The 19,085-nt window shown below is 37.5% G+C and overlaps 6 protein-coding genes across 6 annotated transcripts; all 6 read left to right on the top strand.

Annotated features, from left to right (window-relative positions):
- The first annotated feature begins 1,639 nt into the window (after positions 1-1,639).
- On the top strand, positions 1,640-2,464 carry LOC133836760 (seminase-like). Its single transcript, XM_062267349.1, has one exon. It carries the CDS (start codon positions 1,640-1,642, stop codon positions 2,462-2,464), a length of 825 nt encoding a protein of 274 aa, XP_062123333.1.
- A 151-nt stretch (positions 2,465-2,615) lies between these two features.
- On the top strand, positions 2,616-3,582 carry LOC133836442 (seminase-like). Its single transcript, XM_062266936.1, has one exon. The coding sequence runs from the start codon at positions 2,635-2,637 to the stop codon at positions 3,490-3,492; it is 858 nt and encodes a 285-aa protein (XP_062122920.1). The 5' UTR covers positions 2,616-2,634; the 3' UTR covers positions 3,493-3,582.
- Positions 3,583-3,850: 268 nt separating this feature from the next.
- LOC133836441 (ubiquitin carboxyl-terminal hydrolase 8) lies at positions 3,851-8,111 on the top strand. The gene is given in 9 exon segments (XM_062266935.1): positions 3,851-4,259; positions 4,371-4,871; positions 4,991-5,150; positions 5,210-5,236; positions 5,239-5,697; positions 5,758-6,171; positions 6,543-6,773; positions 6,840-7,294; positions 7,368-8,111. Coding segments are annotated over 9 exon segments (2,670 nt in total). The 5' UTR covers positions 3,851-4,164; the 3' UTR covers positions 7,696-8,111.
- A 164-nt stretch (positions 8,112-8,275) lies between these two features.
- Positions 8,276-10,434, top strand: LOC133836123 (solute carrier family 35 member B1 homolog). Its single transcript, XM_062266442.1, has 3 exons — positions 8,276-8,647; positions 8,719-9,180; positions 9,657-10,434. Exons 1-3 carry the CDS (start codon positions 8,443-8,445, stop codon positions 10,004-10,006), a joined length of 1,017 nt encoding a protein of 338 aa, XP_062122426.1. The 5' UTR covers positions 8,276-8,442; the 3' UTR covers positions 10,007-10,434.
- A 3,615-nt stretch (positions 10,435-14,049) lies between these two features.
- LOC133838444 (uncharacterized) lies at positions 14,050-15,734 on the top strand. Its single transcript, XM_062269557.1, has 3 exons — positions 14,050-14,194; positions 14,252-14,659; positions 14,718-15,734. Exons 1-3 carry the CDS (start codon positions 14,152-14,154, stop codon positions 15,362-15,364), a joined length of 1,098 nt encoding a protein of 365 aa, XP_062125541.1. The 5' UTR covers positions 14,050-14,151; the 3' UTR covers positions 15,365-15,734.
- A 151-nt stretch (positions 15,735-15,885) lies between these two features.
- On the top strand, positions 15,886-17,679 carry LOC133837103 (uncharacterized). The gene is made up of 3 exons (XM_062267762.1): positions 15,886-16,319; positions 16,382-16,789; positions 16,845-17,679. The coding sequence occupies exons 1-3, from the start codon at positions 16,277-16,279 to the stop codon at positions 17,492-17,494; spliced, it is 1,101 nt and encodes a 366-aa protein (XP_062123746.1). The 5' UTR covers positions 15,886-16,276; the 3' UTR covers positions 17,495-17,679.
- Positions 17,680-19,085: the final 1,406 nt, after the last annotated feature.

Genomic DNA, 19,085 nt, shown 5'->3' with positions numbered 1-19,085 from the left:
TTCGCCCCGTTTATTGTCGTAGAAGGAAGTTCTAAGCAATTGAAACAAAGGCAATTTGTGTTAACAATGTTTGCAACTTGTACAAATTAAGACGCGATTTGTATGCCAAATGGACATTGCAAAGGGGAACTCATAAAGCGAGTTTAACACTAGAAAGCCAAAAACTTGTGTCTAAGACATTTTAACTGATGTTTTCTCAATCTATCCTCTGATTTTGTCAGTCTTTCTATCACTACTTTTTGTTCTATAACTTCCTAAAAAGTTCTGTCTCCTTATGTTCACTTTATGAAGTTGTTCATATGCGTGCAGTCTAGGGTTAAAGTAACCCCTACTCTAAATAGGCAAATAGGCTATGCCCAGCAAAAATTGAATCGGATTGCGCACGCGTTCCCGCCTCATTTGGAATGCGCAGCGGATAACACATGCTATGACGGCAATACGCCGAAATTATGCTAAATACTCGTATGTGAGAGAGCTGACAAAAGGTTGAACTGGGCGTGCGAACCACGGCTGTCTGGACATGTTGGGCATGGCAAATTGTGGGGCAGTCAGTTGCGAATCTATGACCAATCATGATGGGCACATATTGTATTGAAATGCGTGTCTCAATTTGACAATTAGGCAGCAAAGCATTGTTGCCAACGGACAGGCAGCAGCTGGTCAACGTTTTCTTGGATGCTTACGTGCCTCATGTCGCGTCTGCCAATGCCGGAAGATCGTACTCCAAGCTAAACTAAACTAAGCCCTACGCACACAAATCGAATTAGGTGTCAGGAAGTGTGTCTTATTCGCTTTTGTCGAGTTCAGCGTCCAGTTTTTGCACTTGAAACCCAAATTGCGCAATTCCCAAAATAACTGCGCACACATCTTCCAATATGCTCAGTTGTTGTTATTTTTAGGGTTGGTTGGTTGGTTGGCTGGTAAGTAAAAGTACCGCTATACACACAACAAGTGCGCAAGTGGGGCGTCGCAACCCAACCCTCTGTGATGTCATCTCCGACGTACTTATTAACTGTTTTAGCGAGTCTCGAGAATACGCCAAAAATATCCAACCGAATTGATCTTTAAACACCCGCTCCAAAATTATATACGCTACTGACATGTCGACGTCAAACGACTTAACACAGGCATAAAAATAAGTTTAAGTTTAAAAAAAAACACTCGCGAAATAATCAGTCAAGTTGCAAAAAACGTGTTTTTCCCGTGAGATTAAATTATAATTCCAAGGGTCTAAAAGAATACGAACGTGATAAGATATGTGGATATATGTTATCCTACAACCAGTTACAAAGTAAGATAATGTACAAATTATTAAGAACAAAAGCAAATGAATAGAAAAATAAATATTATCAAAAATTAATAATAGAGATTAAATTATAATTCGCGGGTCAAACTTGTTTGTGAAAAATGTATGCTAACGTGAAGCAGTTTCCAAGTAATATAAATCAAAATTTAGAAATAATAAGTTTTAAAGAAGTTTCTCTTTTATACGCTAACAAAGTGAATGAATTAAAAATTGTCCAATTGGGTATAGCGCATATAATATGCACTTAAATTGCAATTATAGGTATAACAAATTTGCCCCTGCAAATATGATATGGTAAGTCAGTTTCTCTCAACTGATTTAGCTGAATACATCATGAGGTTGTACATTTGGCAGTGTCTGCTGTTATTCAACTGGACATCGGTGGTCCTTAGCAAAGTCTACAAGTTCCCTATCAATACAAAAACGGCAATAAATAAACGCCAATGGACGCGATCGACCCACGATGATCTCGGCGGTTGGTTGGTCCGTATTGTCAATGGGAACGGACACTTTGCCTGTTGTGGCGCATATATTGCACCGCTTTTGGTCGTCACATCAGCCAATTGCATTGAACCGTATCGGAATAATCTAGCTGATGCATCAGCTGAAGGGATTGCCATGCTGGATGGTGAAGATAATTTCTCATTTATTGAAACGGTTTACATTCCCGACCAATTCAAAGTGACGAAGAATTTAATGGACATCGCTGTGATCAGACTGAGACGTCCCATCAAAGGCAAATTGACCGAGTTTATAAAGCTATGCGAACAGGATATTAACGATTCCATGATGATGACATCATTTGGTTGGGGCTACAGCAGTTTCTCGATACAAGCTCCCTCATTGGATCCCAGAAATTCCACTGTGCCCGTTCAGGACATTAATATGTGTAAACAGAAATTTTCGAAATATCGTCGAGTAACAATCTCCAAGAGTGTGTTCTGTGTAACACATCCCACCGATCGTAGACAGTGTCTCTATGATCCTGGCTGTCCATTGGTTTGGAACAATCAACTTTGTGGCATTGTGTCTATCGACTCAACTTGTGTGGATCCCAGTAAGCCGGGCGTTTATACCAATATCAATCAAGTTAAGGAATTTATCGAGAAGATTGATGAAGAAGTGAGAGGCAGTCGGCGGTCTGATTCTATAGATTGATTTTTGTAAAACCTTCTTTGAAACCAAATCGCAGCTTCGAAAGGTCAATCTTACACAACACTACTTCGAATCGGCTAATACCCAAATAAAACCGAATCTAATACAAATAAGTTCTACATGGTTAACGAAACAGTAAATTTCGCAACAGTTATAGATAAACACTTGTTGAAATGAGAGCGCGATTATTATTGTTGTCAGTGTTATTTCTATGTACACTATCATCGATATGGTGTAAAATATATCGCAAATCAATCACAAGAAAAGTAAAAGTGGCAAACCGACTGTGGGGTGGCATGAAATCGAATACGGGACCGAATATGGGCGGATGGCTGATTCGGATCACAAATGCCGATGGTGCATTTGCTTGCTGTGGTGCCTACTACTCGCATCATTTGGTTATCTCATCGGCCAATTGTATGGAACCATTCCGTTGGAATCCGTCTGGCGTCACTGCCGAGGGTACCGCCTTCAAAGAAGATGAGACCGAAAATTTTGCCGAAGTCGAGTACGTTTATATTCCTGATGATTTTGTGGCTGGCCAAACTAAATCGGATATAGCACTGATTCTATTGCGAATGCCGATCAAAGGCAGATTGACCGAGTTTATCAAGCTGTGCGATACTCCGCCAGATACGGGCATCTTTTATAATACATTCGGCTGGGGATATAGCAGCATCGTTGTGCAGAAACCATCAACGAACCCGAGGACTGTAGTTGTTCCGTTTCAGAATAAGGAGGAATGTGCAACGAAGTACAAAGCTGGATTTCTATCGGATACGATTCTGTGCGTAGTTCAACCGAAGGATCGTCGAGATTGCCTCTACGACGACGGCTCGCCGCTGGTTTACAAACAAGAACTCTGTGGCATTGCTTCGATTGGCTTCACGTGCCAGAATACTTCGACGCCTGCCATTTATACGGACATCATGAAGATAAAAAATTACATTAATGAAATTGAAAACACTATTAGAAAAGATTCTAAGGGCCGGAAAATGGTTAGAACTCTATGGGGAGAAAATAATTATTAAGCTTGTAAAACAAGTTTTAGAGCAATAGTTTTTAAAACTTTTATATTTTCAAATTTAAACCAATACATCTTCGAGCAAAACTTATTTTTTTTTATTCTTTATAAGATGAATTTTTTTGCAATTTATCAATTGTTGAATTCAGTTGTAACTTGTTTTATAAAGTTGCATTAGTAGTGGTTGTGAATTCAAATAACTATTAATTTCGCGCTCCTGGGAGGAGCAGCGTTAACAACGTACTGCATATTTGAACTCTTCTTCTTTTCAATCAACTTATCGAGCAACCACCACAAAATTACTCATATGTTATCGATAACATCAGATTACTTTGCCAGCCCTGGGTACAGCTGATTTGCCTATCGATAATAATTGCAAGTGGCTAACTGCTGTTCGTAAACTAATTTTTATTCAAAACTTTTTGTGTCAAATTAAAAAAACGGCAGTATTTATTAAAATAGTAAGCTTGGTTTGATAGTCAATCGTTGAGTTCTAATAGTAGCGTGCCAAGTGTATCAGTTCAACAAATGCTCAGTTATTACCGCTGTTATGCTAAATTCCATAGACACACGCACACACACATACATGCGCTAAATAAAAATTAGCTCGGCAACTTTCTTGGAAAAAGAATTGCAGCTCATAAATTACAGCGTCGATCGGCGTCGAACATTGAGAACAATGGCCCATTTAAAAAAGCTTTACCTAGGCACATCGCTAGACGATCTGGACAAGCACACTGCAATACCAGAACATCGCAACGTGGGTATGAAAACGTAAGTGGAAACTTCAACACACGCCCAAAGCTGTCTCAGAAGACGCTTGGCAAACGATGCTGTGCATGTGCACATTATGCTGATGTCAACAATTTTTTCAATTGCTTTTAGATTACTGAATACGGCAAATAAACTGCTCGAGGTTGCCAATGAGCGTATGCGAGATGGCGATGAGGAATTGGTTTACATCACATACGTGAAGTACTTTAATATGCTGTCCATTATACGCAAGAGACCTGATTATTCCAAGAACAAGTCAGAGGTACATAAGATACTTGGCGACAATACCGACAATCGTAACGCTATGGATAAACTGGAAATAATTTATAAGTCCTTATCCAATCGCTATAAGGAGCTGGAGACATCCAAGAGCAGAATCTCAAATTCAAATCTAAGCACATCAGCCCAATCAATGAGCAATGATGTAATCAATTCCTTGTCAGCTCCAGAAGCATATACGAAGTTGGGTATTATTAGCTGCGAGGAGCTGTACAAGCGGATGCAACAGAAGTCTGTGCTGGTCATGGACTGTCGCAGTAGCGCTGACTACGACGCTTCCCATTTGAACTACTATTGTTCATTCAATGTTCCCGAGGAGCTGATAACACCAGGGTAAGTAATGAGGTCAAATTATTCATATTATTCTTAAATATATATTCTTATATTCATGATATAAGTTTCCTATGAACATTTGTAATTAGTTGTAAATTAAAAATCATTTCATCTTGCAGCATGTCCGCGGGCAGATTACAGGCACGTCTCAGTAGCAAAGACAAGGCCTCCTGGGCATCCCGTTCGGTGAAGGAATCTGTGGTGCTTATGGACTGGAGCACGACGGAGGTGCCTATTGCCACCACGCCTATTGCCGTGTTGTTGGACATATTGCAAAATGTAACTAAAACGCATTTTATTAAATTTTGTATTCTAATTTTCAACATTTTCTTTTGCAGTGGGATCCAGATGTAAACTATCGTGCCCCCCCCTACAAATTCTGGAAGGTGGCTATGAAAATTTTCTTATCCGATATCCAACTTACTGCACCAATCCCTCGGTATCGGCGCCCAAAATTAATAACAACAATGACAATGACGCAATCGATGACATTGAATATCCATCAATAAATGATATCACCATGAAGGAGGACATAGTAATTTTCGATTCCAAAGAAAACCAACGACCCAGCATCAATCGCGCCAATAAGCCCACAACCTTGCGCACCCAACAAAACCATTTGAAACAACCACAAAGCACTCAAATTATTGAGGAACTCCGTGATCAGCACGCAACGCTATTACAGCGGGCGGAAGAAAACGATAGGCTCCTCGAAGATGCATCGAAGAAATGGCGACGTCTGCACTCAGCGGGTGCTTCCCAGAGCAGCGAAGGACAGGAAAGCCTCTATAATCTGCTTCAGCTCGAAAGCGAATCCAAGGATAATGTGAGTTGGAAGTATTTAATTATTTCTACTATAATTTAATTGCCATATATTTTAATGCAGCGACTTGAAAACTATCGTATACGCGATAGGATCATGAAATTGAAAGAAGACGAAGTGCTGCAAGATGACAATGAGACTACCAGACAAATTGAGATCAAGATTGCGGAACGTCAAAGGCTTGATGAGACGCATGAACGCGATCGCCTCGAACGGGAACGTCTTTTGGCTATTGCACGCGAGACAAAGCCACACTACAAGCCAGCAGTTGAACCAACAATTGCACCCAATGACAAATCACCACCACTCAGTCCAATCGATGAGATGCAGCATAGAATTCTCAATGATCAGTCGATAATTAACTCGCGTCCCGTCTACGATCGGGCAACGAAGCCGCGGAACGAAAGTCGAGCAGCCGTCACCGAGACTGAAGCGTCGCGAATCCGATATTTTTCGCCAGTTATTGGTCACAATGTGGTGAGTGGTCGCTAGGCCTATAAATAGCCTTCTGCAAATCAATAGCTTTGGGGTCGTCTTGTCACGTCACGTCACGTTTTGTGGGCGTAAGTTGCATATTTGTTTTTGCCATAACACCGTTCAGTCGCCCATTGTCCGAACACAAAGCATGTTCGAGCCAATTTCACATACAATTTCGAAGTGCACCAAATGCGACAACTGACAACTTGCGTTCCGGGCGTCAAACTTCAGCTGCCAGCAACTTACAATATTTACACATCCATTATTCCACTTCGACGTGTAATTTGACAATAAGCCTAAACTATTAATATAGTATAAGAGAGAGTATGCATTGACCATATTTTTTAATATATATTTATTTTTGCTTGCAGGGATTCGGTCTAACTGGTCTTAAGAATTTAGGCAACACTTGCTATATGAATAGTATACTACAGTGCCTAAGTAACACGTCACATTTACAAGATTTTTGTGTATCAAACGAATACAAGAAGCACATAAGTCGTCAAAATAAAACGAATGGACAGGTCATCGAAGAGGTTGCTGCACTTATCAAGGAACTGTGGAATGGCCAATACAAGTGTGTCGCCAGTCGTGATTTACGCGTAAGTCATGGCAAATACATTATTTATATTACACGATTTCCAATATTTGCTTATAATTTTTTACAGTACATTGTGGGACAGTACCAGAAGACATTTAGAGGCGTTGATCAACAGGACTCTCATGAGTTTCTAACCATTCTGATGGATTGGCTGCATTCCGATTTGCAGACAATTAAAGTGCGGCGTAGAGCCAATAGTGTGCTAGCTTGGGAGAAATCCTGGCTGGAATTTACAAAATCCCAGGAGAGTATGATCTTGCATTTATTTTATGGACAAATCAAAAGCACAGTCAAGTGTGTTACCTGCAGCAAAGAGTCGGCTACATATGAGTGCTTTTCGAATCTCAGCATGGAGTTGCCGCCCAATGCAAATCTTTGTCAGTTAAATCAGTGTATGGACTTGTACTTCAGTGGTGAGAAAATCTACGGCTGGAACTGTCCCAAGTGCAACACGAAACGTGATGCCATTAAGAAATTGGACATTTCTAAGTTACCTCCAATTTTGGTAGTGCATCTGAAACGGTAGGGATTAAGATTTAGAATTTTTCTAATTAGTTGGATAATCATGTTTTTATATGTTTATTTCCTATTATAGCTTTTATGCGGATCCCAGTAATAGCGGTGGATATGTTAAGAAACAAAATTATGTACAGTTTCCTTTGGATAATCTGGAAATGAAACCATATCTAGCACGTGTCGAATCTATGTCCTCAACAAAGACATTCAGATTGTATGCCGTATCAAATCACTACGGCACCATGGAGGGTGGCCATTATACGGCATTCTGCAAGAGCGCTAAATATGACCGCTGGTTTAAATTCGATGATCAAGTTGTTTCGCCTTTGGAATCATCGAATGTTGTCTCCAGTGCCGCTTATATATTATTTTATACTTGGCTGCCGCCACTAAAAGGAACTTGTTAGCAAACTTTATATAGGAACTAAGTTTCCTTTATTGGAACTAATTTTTTTCTTCACCTTATTGAATTGTTATTTTTATTTTCGTTTTTCTACCATTCACCCGAATTCTTACGCATTTACATTTACTTAGCTCTTAAATTCTAGTCGCTCCACTAATCTATTGCTTGTTTGTTGTTGTTCAGTTTACGACCTGTACGTAGTAACTAATCTAAGCAAACATTACCATACCAATTAATACTATTATGTGGGGTGTGTATGTATATAATAACTGATTGAGAGGAAATAACTCAAGTTATTGGATATTTGAGCGTGTTCGGTTTATGAAAAACATAAGTGCATTACACGTATAACAAAAGACCAGCTTAATATACTTTATTATATTTTACAAGCATACTTTAAACCAAATAAACGAAATGAAATTTCTAAAAGAATTGCGCCTTTTTTAATATAGATTTTTAATTTAACGTCGGAAAACTGCGCTAGGCACAATCCAGTGTAACCAGTCAATACCAGTAACAGAATATTCTGAATATTTCGTAAGAAAAAAAGTATATTTTGAAAAGCATGTTGCGGTCACACTGGATCAGTTTCAACGCTCCCAAGCTCCACGTAGCTGATATTTTTTGTAAACTCGCGGAATTTACACGTCCAATGTACCATGTTGGATGTTTAGTCTATTATTATTAGTTGTTTAAGTGAAAAGTGCACTTAGAGGAACGCGTACAAGTACCAACACGAAGCCACGCAGCCATGAATATACCAGAACAAAGTCGTTTTGCGATCTATGCCTTGGGCATCTTTTTCTCCTACTTTCTGTATGGAATTGTGCAGGAAAAACTAACGCGCGGCCGTTATGGGGATCAGGTGCAACCCGATGGCAATGTGGGCGAACGTTTCACCTATACGCTGGCGCTTGTCTGGGTGCAATGCATCTGCAATTACCTTTTCGCTAAAGGTAAGTTGTATGCCGGCAATACGCATGCATAGAAACCTCTCTTACACACACTTGTTTGCTTCACAACAAAGGGATGCTAACAGTGAAGCCACAAAAGGAGGATACCACCCATACGGGCTACTATGCGGCCAGCTCACTCACCTACCTCCTGGCCATGGTCTCAACGAACATGGCTCTGCGTTGGGTGCCCTATCCAACAGCTGTGGTTGGCAAATCAGCCAAACCCATTCCCGTGATGATACTGGGCGTGCTCATTGGACGCAAATCGTATAGTTGGACGCGATATGCTTGTGTCTTAACCATTGTGCTGGGTGTCATACTGTTCATGTTCAAGGAGAGCAAAGTGTCCAATTTGCCCGCTGAGACAACGGGACTGGGTGAACTGCTGCTATTCTTGAGCTTATCCATGGATGGCTTGACCGGTGCTGTGCAGGAGCGGATGCGTGCCTCGAGTGCGCCATCTGGTCAACAAATGATGTTGTCGATGAACTACTGGAGCACATTGATGCTGGGAGGTGCCATGATAGTGACAGGTTAGTGGAGATTATTGAAATATGCTATATTTGCAGTAAATTGTTGATGATGCAATTATCTGCAATGCGCAATTAACATAAGAATAGTTTTACTCGATTTTTACGCTAAACGTTTGCACACTAATAAATCATAGTAATAATGACAACCGATAATGGCATCTATCTAATCTTTAACACAACAAATTATTTCACTATCTGCAGTATGCAATAAACATAAATTGTTTTTGACTTTATTTTAATTTTAAAAGAACATTCGAACTAACAATTGACAGTCACAATGATCATAAATTTTTATTTGCTGAGCTGATAAATGGTCTAACTGGAAAGTTAGTACAATTTTTTTTAATATATAAATCGCTCAAATATGTTTGTTGGAATTAGATTAAGTGTAGATGCACTTATTAAGAAATTAATTAATTTATTTTTTTTTATATCAATATAAATAATTACATATATGCATTTCCTTTCTTTTCCAGGCGAAGGCATGGCGTTTATACAATTTGCGCTTCGGCATTCGGAAGTTTGGCTTCATCTAGCCATGATTGCACTGTGCGGAGCGTTGGGTCAGCTCTTCATCTTCCTAATGGTTGCGAATTTTGGTCCTTTGGCCTGCTCTGTGGTCACCACAACACGCAAGTTTTTCACAGTGCTTTGCTCTGTGCTATTGTTTGGCAACGTGTTAATTGCTCGCCAATGGTTCGGCGCCTTCTTAGTGTTTGCAGCACTCTTTGTTGATATGCTGTATGGTAAAAATTCAGCGGCTACGAACAAAAAACCACCCGGCGAGGGAAAACTAAAAGAGGAACAAAAGAAACTGACTTCCTAGAATTTAATACAAGTGTAGCTTTTTGTGTGTTGCGTCACACAATACAAAATGTAAATGCAAGACAAATTCGTATGTAGCTTAATTTAATTTGTGCTGTAAACCGTACAAACGCTAACTTTTATGTATTTAAGAGAAACATTGCATTCGATTTTTATCTTAAAACTATATAAATTAAAGCATTAGAATTAGAGTAGACCACAATAAATTGGTATCACAATTTTGAATTTGGAACGTGTGTTGCCATTCAGCCAAAACAAAACAGAAAACAAAGTGGCAGCCTGACATATTTTTAAGTGTTGCAAAATTTGCTGAGTCTGTGATATCGATAACATATTGGTATCTTACTAACATCTCTGTTAGTACTATTGCGGTGCTACACATTCATTAGTTTTTATTAATAAAATGTTAGTCTTTCGCTCATTTTATAATTTTTTTCGGCCTAATTAATAGTTAGCCTAATTATTCGACATAGATTTCTATTAGATAAAATATAAATTTAAATAAAACACTAATCGAAAAAGTGTAACGGCAATTCACCAAAATTCGTGCATGCTTTCTGTTAATTAACATTCGGCAAACTGTTAGAAGTTTTGTTGTTTTCCTGTGTCGGTGGGTGTGTGTGTGTGGCCTAACGAATTGTTCGCTATGCACACTTAGCGTTTAACGCTCTCGGTTTCGATTTTATTGTTTTTGACGCAGTGTTTAAATTTAAATCGTATGCTATATATTATAAATTTGTGTTCGTTAACAGCAGCAACGTGCGTGGCAGCTGCATAATAAGAATTTGACCAAAGTAGCATACAAAAAAGGGAAAAATAAAACAAGTGAATTGCAAAACAGTGCAAATGAAAAATTGATCAATTTTATGCAATTCCTTCAAAAGTCATGTGTGTCAAATGTGTTAAATAAGTGTATTATAAAAAGTGTCGGCAACAAAGAGCAGTGCAACTAAAATAATTTGTAAAAAAAAAAAACAAATACTGTATTTTCCTATTCGGTAAGTTGTTGTTGCTGCTACCAGCTGTTTGCTTGTGTGTACTGCAAGGGTCGCCGCCACTGTGCATGCGTACATATATATTTATATATCATCGTTTGTGTGTGTGTGTGTGAAAGATTAATTTTAGCAGCGAACTAAATGGAAAGTGATTGGCACATAAGAAAACCAACAGCGCTCTCATTTAAAAATATTTATTTGTTTGTGGCGATTTTCATTTTGAAGCAGGGTCTGAAAACAGAATCTGCAAATGAAAATGACAGAATGGCACCCTCCCAACACTGTAACACACACACAACAGAGAGGCACACGTGAGTGGCAGTTGGACACGCTTGCTCTTGCTCTCTCTCGCATCGCCAAGATGGTGGTTGATACCGTTAACATTTTGCCGGTTGCTATTGGTGTTGTTGTTGTTTTTGTTGTTCTTGCTGTGTGTGTGACGTAAACTAGACGTTTCCCCAAAAACTTTTCGTTTTGTATTATGTAAATTATATGATTCTTTCTTTAATACGTACAAGCTAAATAAGTATTCTGAGTGTATATGACGGTGACTCTGATTTATGCTTAGACGTCCCCCGTCCATTGCCCGCAGATAGCGAAAATCGCATTTGTTGGACGCTCTTATCAAGCAACAATAAAATGAATATATACGTATAAATCCAAAAGCAAAACAAAGAATCGTAATCGTCACTCACCACTCAAACGTTCAAATACATTCATATGTATTTCTGTATATGTGCCTCATATGAATGGTTTTTCACGCTGATAATTATGAATATAGTATAACAAAAAACAGTAATTAGCAACGCCAATCGTTCGATTTTTTGCATGAAACAAAATTTGTCTGTCGAGGCGCTAACGAAACTGAATGTTGACTTAGATAATGTCTAATGCTATTGTAAATTAAACAAATTAAGCCTCTTTTTGATGGCAATAAACTTTGCTAACGCCTTGATATTTGATAAAATGGAGACAAAAACATTTTCAAAAAATAAACAAAATTATTTCAAGTAATTTTTCGACATTCAACAAGTTGTCTTTTCTGCAGATGCTTTTTGGAATGTATCTTTAGTTGGATTCTGCACGTGTTTCTAGCTGTCATCGTTTGCTACGGTTCAACTGAGGCCAATAAACGCTTTTGACATTTACAGAACATAATTACAGTGAAAGCTCGCTAAATAGTTCGAGAAAATCTATTGGATTAAGTCTTTAAAATAATGGCATGTGAATAAAGCAATTAAATATTTTGTACTTCAATTGTATTCTCTGTTCCCTTTTGAGCAAAAACAAAAATATTGTAATCAACTCAGCATTGTACGTCATTTGTGCTTTTACTGTGCAAAGAAAATGAAAATTGTGGGCCATACGAATATCGAGCGGTGCTTTTACTATTTATAAACACAAGTCTATTTTTCATATTTCACTTTTTGTGTGCCCAACTGTCTGCTCGCTTTGGTTTTTTCGGTTGTTGTGCATTTCTTTTGGGGGGTCTCTCTTGTTCAAAGCGTCCACTATCAACGGCATCATCATCATCATCATCACTTCCCCTATTTTCACCATTTCCACCCACACCAATGATGTCATCCACGAGTCGGTCACATGTTTGGGCTTACGCCCAAAAACGCAAAAAATAAAATTGAAACAAATTTATTTGGTTTTGTACTCGCAAAGATTTTCGCTTTCGGCATATATTGCGGATGGTAAAACAGAAAATGCGAAAATTTTATTGTTTAATTGCGATACTGATTTTGTTGTTGATTGATTGAATTTACTCGCCATGCATCTGCAATATGTCATGACGTTTCATTCGCTACAATTTCCTTTTGTTTACAAGAGCTGTGTGTTTTCTGAACTTTTTGGTTTATTTTCGCATTATCTCTCTCAGCTATATCTCGCATATATATTCTGAAATGTTCAGACACTGTACAGAATTGATTGGCAAAATACTTAGAATCTAGATATATAAATATATATTTTAACTAGCAGTTAAACTCCTTATAAATAAAAATTATAAAATGATTTTGTTTAATAATAATTAATATATTAATTACATATATGTAATTCCTGAAATAACCCTACGTAACTCGTATTAGAAGGTTGTTAAATAAAGGTAGCTGAAGTAGAATAAGTAGTTAATCGCAACATTTTATTGCGGTCAATGACATGTTCTTTTATGACATGTTGTTCACCACTTTCAATTATAGAAACGTTGTTTGCGTCACTTAAATTGACGACTCGGTAGTGAAATCAATATTTATTTAAATAAAATATCAGTAAATACTTTCTTGGTTATTTCGTAGAAATTAAAAATAAAAATGTTTATGAAAATATATTTGAAATGCAATAACTTAAATTATTATTATCAGCAATCTTTAGATCACGTGTTTTTGCTGCTGCTTTTAATGCTTATGTATGCCAGTATTGTACATATGGCCAGATTTTTGGCAATCTACAGAAGAAAATTGCGCATACGCCGTGTATTTCTACGAGCAGAACAGCTGGCAGAGATATTGTTGTCATTTCAAAAGCTCAGCGAAATATACTCTTCGTGCTCTCTCTCTTTGTAACGCACACTCTCTTTCTCTCTTTTGCTGACTACTTGACTTTGCACGGATTTTCTCTCATTGGATGCAGCTTCACTTGCCTTGTTTTTGCACATTTGTTTTGGTTTCACAAGTAAATGAACCCTAACTATGGCACATTTTTCATTCTCTCACTCTTTCGCCTGTCTTACAATTGCCTTTGTATTTTTGATTCTCGCCTCCTGACTGTCAATTTCTGCTCGAAATTCCGAGATATTTCTTTTTGACTTTTTGCTTTTAACTCTTCGTTTGGCTTTGATGGGATTAGCGATGTTTTCTTCCACTTTTGTTATTTTCTTGATTTAAGTATAAAGATTTAGCCCTTATTATTTTTAGATTCAATTTTAATGACTTTATTAATCGCAGTTATAAAATAAAATGTGCCGATGTGGGTCAGAGGAAAATTAAATTGTTAACTGTTGCTTTCCTACCCTTAAATGAAGTATAACAACTTTTCATTTTCTTGCGGTCAAGGCAATTAAGATAACATTATTATGCATGTAAACTCAAAGCTAGCATTATAAAAAGGCAGCAGAAGTGAAAATAATTCAGTCTATTATATTTGCGAGATGTATAAAGAAGGGATTCTGCTGTTGCTCCTAGTTCTACTGGGTAAATACGTTAAATAAAAACCATTTTTGAATATATGCCAACTAGTTTTTTGTGTAGAGAGTTCGTTCCATGCCCACGGTGAATGTCGACTAAATGTTAACTACATTCAGAACTCACTCGGAACTCTCACTTATTACGACGGACATGGAAAACTACAAATACAGAGATTCGCGTCTTTTGATGAGGGTCGTAAACTCGAACTGCACTGTCTCCACCAGCGGGTAATTTCGGTTAAGAATGTGGGATGTAGTCGTGGTATAGTAAATCCAAAAGATCCAGAGAAGTGTGATGCACCAATCCACGCTAAGGTTGAGGCAACGAATGGAGATCATAACTGCCCGGCGACTATGTATCGCATTGGTATCGTGATCCGAAATCAATTTTTCGAGTTATATCGAGCCTGCTATGATAAAGTGAAAGTGCAATCGCACTTTTCGGATGCAGTTATCTATTGGAAACCAATACGTGAGTAACAAAATAATGCCTGATCAACGAGTCAAAATTATTTGCTGCGTTTTGTTAGATCCCAAGAGTCCACGTCCATTCTTCGAAGCTGATAATCTAATCAATCAGAGGCAGGTCGCCTCTTTTACTGCTCAAAGTATGTATGGCGCATTCAAAACGATCTATGGCAATGCACAGACTTATATTAAGGCAGACAGCTCCGGCAGGGCGGAGTCAGTGATAGATCGAGGACATTTAACAGCTGCCGGTGACATGACCTTCTACGATCAGATGTACAGCACCTTTAAGTATCTGAATGTTGTGCCACAGTTCAAGTCCATTAACAATGGCAATTGGTTGCAAATTGAGCATTGGGTGGGCAATAGTATTCCCCATAAAAATGTGCTCCACGTTCGCACCGGAGCTCTGGGTATTCTCAGTCTTCCCGACTTCAAACCACGTCGAACTCTGCAACCTGCCTTTTTGATTCCCGATAAAAGGCAAAATCCTGTGCCTGAATGGATGTACAAAATAGTTCGAAATATGAACAATCAATTGCTGCACGTTTTCCTCACCTACAATAACATATTTAACCCAACTAAGCCGACAGCTCATAAGTGCTGCAAGGTAGTCTCATGTCCTTTAAGGTTGGAAGATTCGGCCACACTTGGATTTACCTACTGCTGCAATCCAGATGCTTTCGTAAAATGTTTGGCTTCTCATTAATAACAATTATGTGTTAATAATGAGTTGCTAGGAAGAATATAACTATGATTTTTGTAATATTCATATTTTACTCTCTTTGATGCTGCGATGTTATCCTATGTTCTTTAAGTTAGGAAGACTCTGCTAGTCTTTGATTTACTTTTTTCTGTAATTCAGAAAAATTTGTTCAATGTTTGGCAAGAAAGCAGAACTAACTTTGCGGACAAGCATAACTAAAAATGTTTATATATTATATTTAAATTTTTCATTCATCTGTACATGTCTACACATGTCCGATTCTTAAAAAATAGGCTGTAATTCCAGAAATATATGTCATTTATTTTTATTTTGAATTGATTCTTTTAAAACGCCAACAATAAATTTCCCATATATGCAATAGTTTATTGTTTTATTAATTTTTTGCATTATTTTATTAGCTGCATCTAGAAATACACAATAATAAATTTATAGGCGTGAGTATTTCGTCCGTCTCTTAATTGCCTCTGTATTTCTGATCCTCGTCTCCTGACTGTCAATTTCTGCTCGAAATTCCGAGATGTTTCTGTTGTTGACTTTTGGCTTTTAACTCTTTATTTGACTTTGATGTGATTTGGCGATGTTTTCTTTGAATTCTCATTTATATATTTATTTCTTTATGTTCTCGAATGTATTGTTATTTTCTTGATTTAAAAAGAAAGATTTAGCCCTTATAAGTTTATTTTTAGAATCTATTTTAATGATTTAATTAATCGCAGCTATGCCGATGTGGGTCGTTGCTTTCCTACCCTTAAATAAAGTTTAAGAACTTTTCTTTTTCTTGCGGTCAAGGCAATTAAGATAAGCTTTTTAACATTATTATGCATGTAAACTTCGAGCTAGCTTTATAAAAAGACCAGCAGAAGTAAAAAGAATTCAGTTTATTATATTTGCGAGATGTATAAAGAAGGGATTCTGCTGTTGCTCCTAGTTATACTGGGTAAATACGTTAAATAAAAATCTTTTTAGAATGCTATATATGCCAACTAGTTTTTTGTGTAGAGAGTTCGTTCCATGCCCACGGTGAATGTCGTCTGAATGTTAACTACATTCAGAACTCAAACGGTACGCTCACTTATTACGATGAAAATGGAAAAATACAAATACAGAGATTCCCGTCTTTTGATGAGGGTCATAATCTTACACTACACTGTCTCAACCAGCGTAAAATTTCGGTTATGAATCTGGAATGTGATGATGGTATAGTGAATCCAAAAGATCCAGAGAAGTGTGATGCACCAATCCATGCTAAGGTTGAGGAAACGGATGCAGATCAGACCTGCCCGGCGACCATGTATCGCATTGGTATCGTGATCGAAAATGAATTTTTCGAGTTATATCGAGCCTGCTATGATAAAGTGAAAGTGCAATCGCACTTTTCGGATGCAGTTATCTATTGGAAACCAATACGTGAGTAACAAAATAATGCCTGATTAAATCAAAATTATTTGCTGCATTTTATTAGATCCCAAAAGTCCACGTCCTTTCTTCGATGCTGATAATCTAATCAATCAGATGCAGGTCGCCTCTTTTGGAGCTGGAAAAGTATATGCCACATTCAAATCGATCTATGGCATAAAACAGAATTATATTAAATTGGACATCAACAAAAGGGCAGAGTTAGTGATAGATCGAGGACATTTAACAGCTGCCGGTGACATGACCTTCTATGATCAGATGTACAGCACTTTTAAGTATCTGAATGTTGTGCCACAGTTCAACTCCATTAACAATGGCAATTGGTTGCAAATTGAGCATTGGGTGGGCAATAATATTCCCCATAAAAATGTGCTCCACGTTCGCACCGGAGCTCTGGGTATTCTCAGTCTTCTCAACTTCAAAAAGCGGCGAACTCTGAAACCTGCTTATTTGATTCCCGATAAAGAGCAAAATCCTGTGCCTGAATGGATGTACAAAATAGTTCGAAATATGAAGGATGAATTGCTGCACGTTTTCCTCACCTACAATAACATATTTCAGAAAACTAAGCCGACAGCTCATAAGTGCTGCAAGGTTATGGCATGTCCATTAAAGTTGGAAGATTCGGCCACACTTGGATTTACCTACTGCTGCAATCCAGATGCTTTCGTAAAATGTTTGGCTACTCTTAAGTAACAATTATGAGTTAATAATGAGTTGCTAGCAAGAATATATCTACGACTTTTTTTAATTCTCATATTTTACTCTCTTTGAATCATATATTTCTGGTGTATTCAAGCATTCAAGCACCCATTAAATGGGTATTATATTTATATTTTGCATTTATTAACCAATGTATCCAAAAAATTAAGTTTCTTATCTGTACATCTCCAATTCTTAAAAAATGTATTTTTAATTGATTTTTTTTGAACGTCAACAATAAATTTCCCACATATACAATATTTTATTGTTTTATTAATTTTCTGCATTATTTCATTAGCTGCTTCTAGAAATACACGATAATAAATTTATAGGCGTGAGTCTCGTCTCTCTCCTCCTTTTTTGCTCTTTATTTGTGTGCACTCTTGATGTTATTGTGTTGTGCTTTCATGAATTAAAATTGCACGAATGCAATACACACATATATACATGCATATGTATGCACTCAGGCATCTTCTCTCCATCAAGAGAGCGTCTTTTACCGCTCTTACTCTCGCTCTCTCTTTCTGTCACACTGGGTTGATGTGTTTGCATTTGCTTTGTTTTTCTGCATTTGTTTTGGTTTCACAAGTAAATGAACCCCAGCTATGGCACGCTTTTGTCCACTCTCTGCCTTTCTCGCTCTCGCTTTCTTTGACTGTCTACAATTTTGTGCTCTCTATTTGACGGCTCTCTCACTGTCGCTCGCGTCTCTCTGTCTGCCAATTAGTGCTCGAAGTTGCGAACTGTGTCTGTCGAGTGTCGACTGCATTTCGCTTGCGACTCGTTTCGTTTTCGTTGTGACTGTGGCTTCGGTTTATTTTGGTGCTGCATTCTTTTTGGCCGCATTTTCGGCTCTTTTTTTTGGCGTTGTCGTCGTTGTTGTTGTTGTTGTTGTTACTGGCCATGCCAATTGCAGAGTGCAGCTGCTCAGTTGCATAAAACAACAACGCGAAATCGCATTTGAAATTCGGCTGCGACTGCCTCAATTTGTAGAGCAATTGAATTAAAATGTTTACAATAAAAATCAATAAAAATTATATATATTACATATTTCTTATTTAATTGTGACAACACAAAACAATTAAACAAGAAAAACGGAGCAATAAAACAGTTGAAAGAAACAAAATATTGTGCTTAATTCATTAGTTTGTTTTGTGCGTGTTATGCAAACGTTTCGTATTGAAAATGAAACGAATTCGAATTCGTCTCGAAAGTGAACAACAGAAACAACGGCAAAAAAGCAAATGGCAGAAAGCAACGCTAAAAAGCGCGCAAAGGTGGCGAAAAGTGCCTAAAATAAAATACAAGAAAATGTTTATTTTATTATTTCTAGTGTCATAAATGTTGAGCAATAAAAAAAGCAACAACCAAAATCACTGTTCAAATTGTGTCTAATTAAAGTAGAGTGAAGATAATAAACGTATAAGTGATATTAATAGCTTTATAATACACATAAAATCACTTTGATAAGTGGCTACATTAATTGATTTAATTAGGTAATTAATTTGCAGCATTGTAAAACTTGTGCAAAAGTCTAAAAAACAAAAACAAAAATACTGTCAATCAATAAATTATTCATTCAACT

This window comes from Drosophila sulfurigaster, chromosome 2R (genome assembly GCF_023558435.1).
Source record: "Drosophila sulfurigaster albostrigata strain 15112-1811.04 chromosome 2R, ASM2355843v2, whole genome shotgun sequence".
NCBI classification, from domain to species: Eukaryota; Metazoa; Arthropoda; class Insecta; order Diptera; family Drosophilidae; genus Drosophila; species Drosophila sulfurigaster.
Note: the sequence above shows the minus strand (reverse complement) of the source record. Positions and strands in the feature narration are given on the sequence as shown.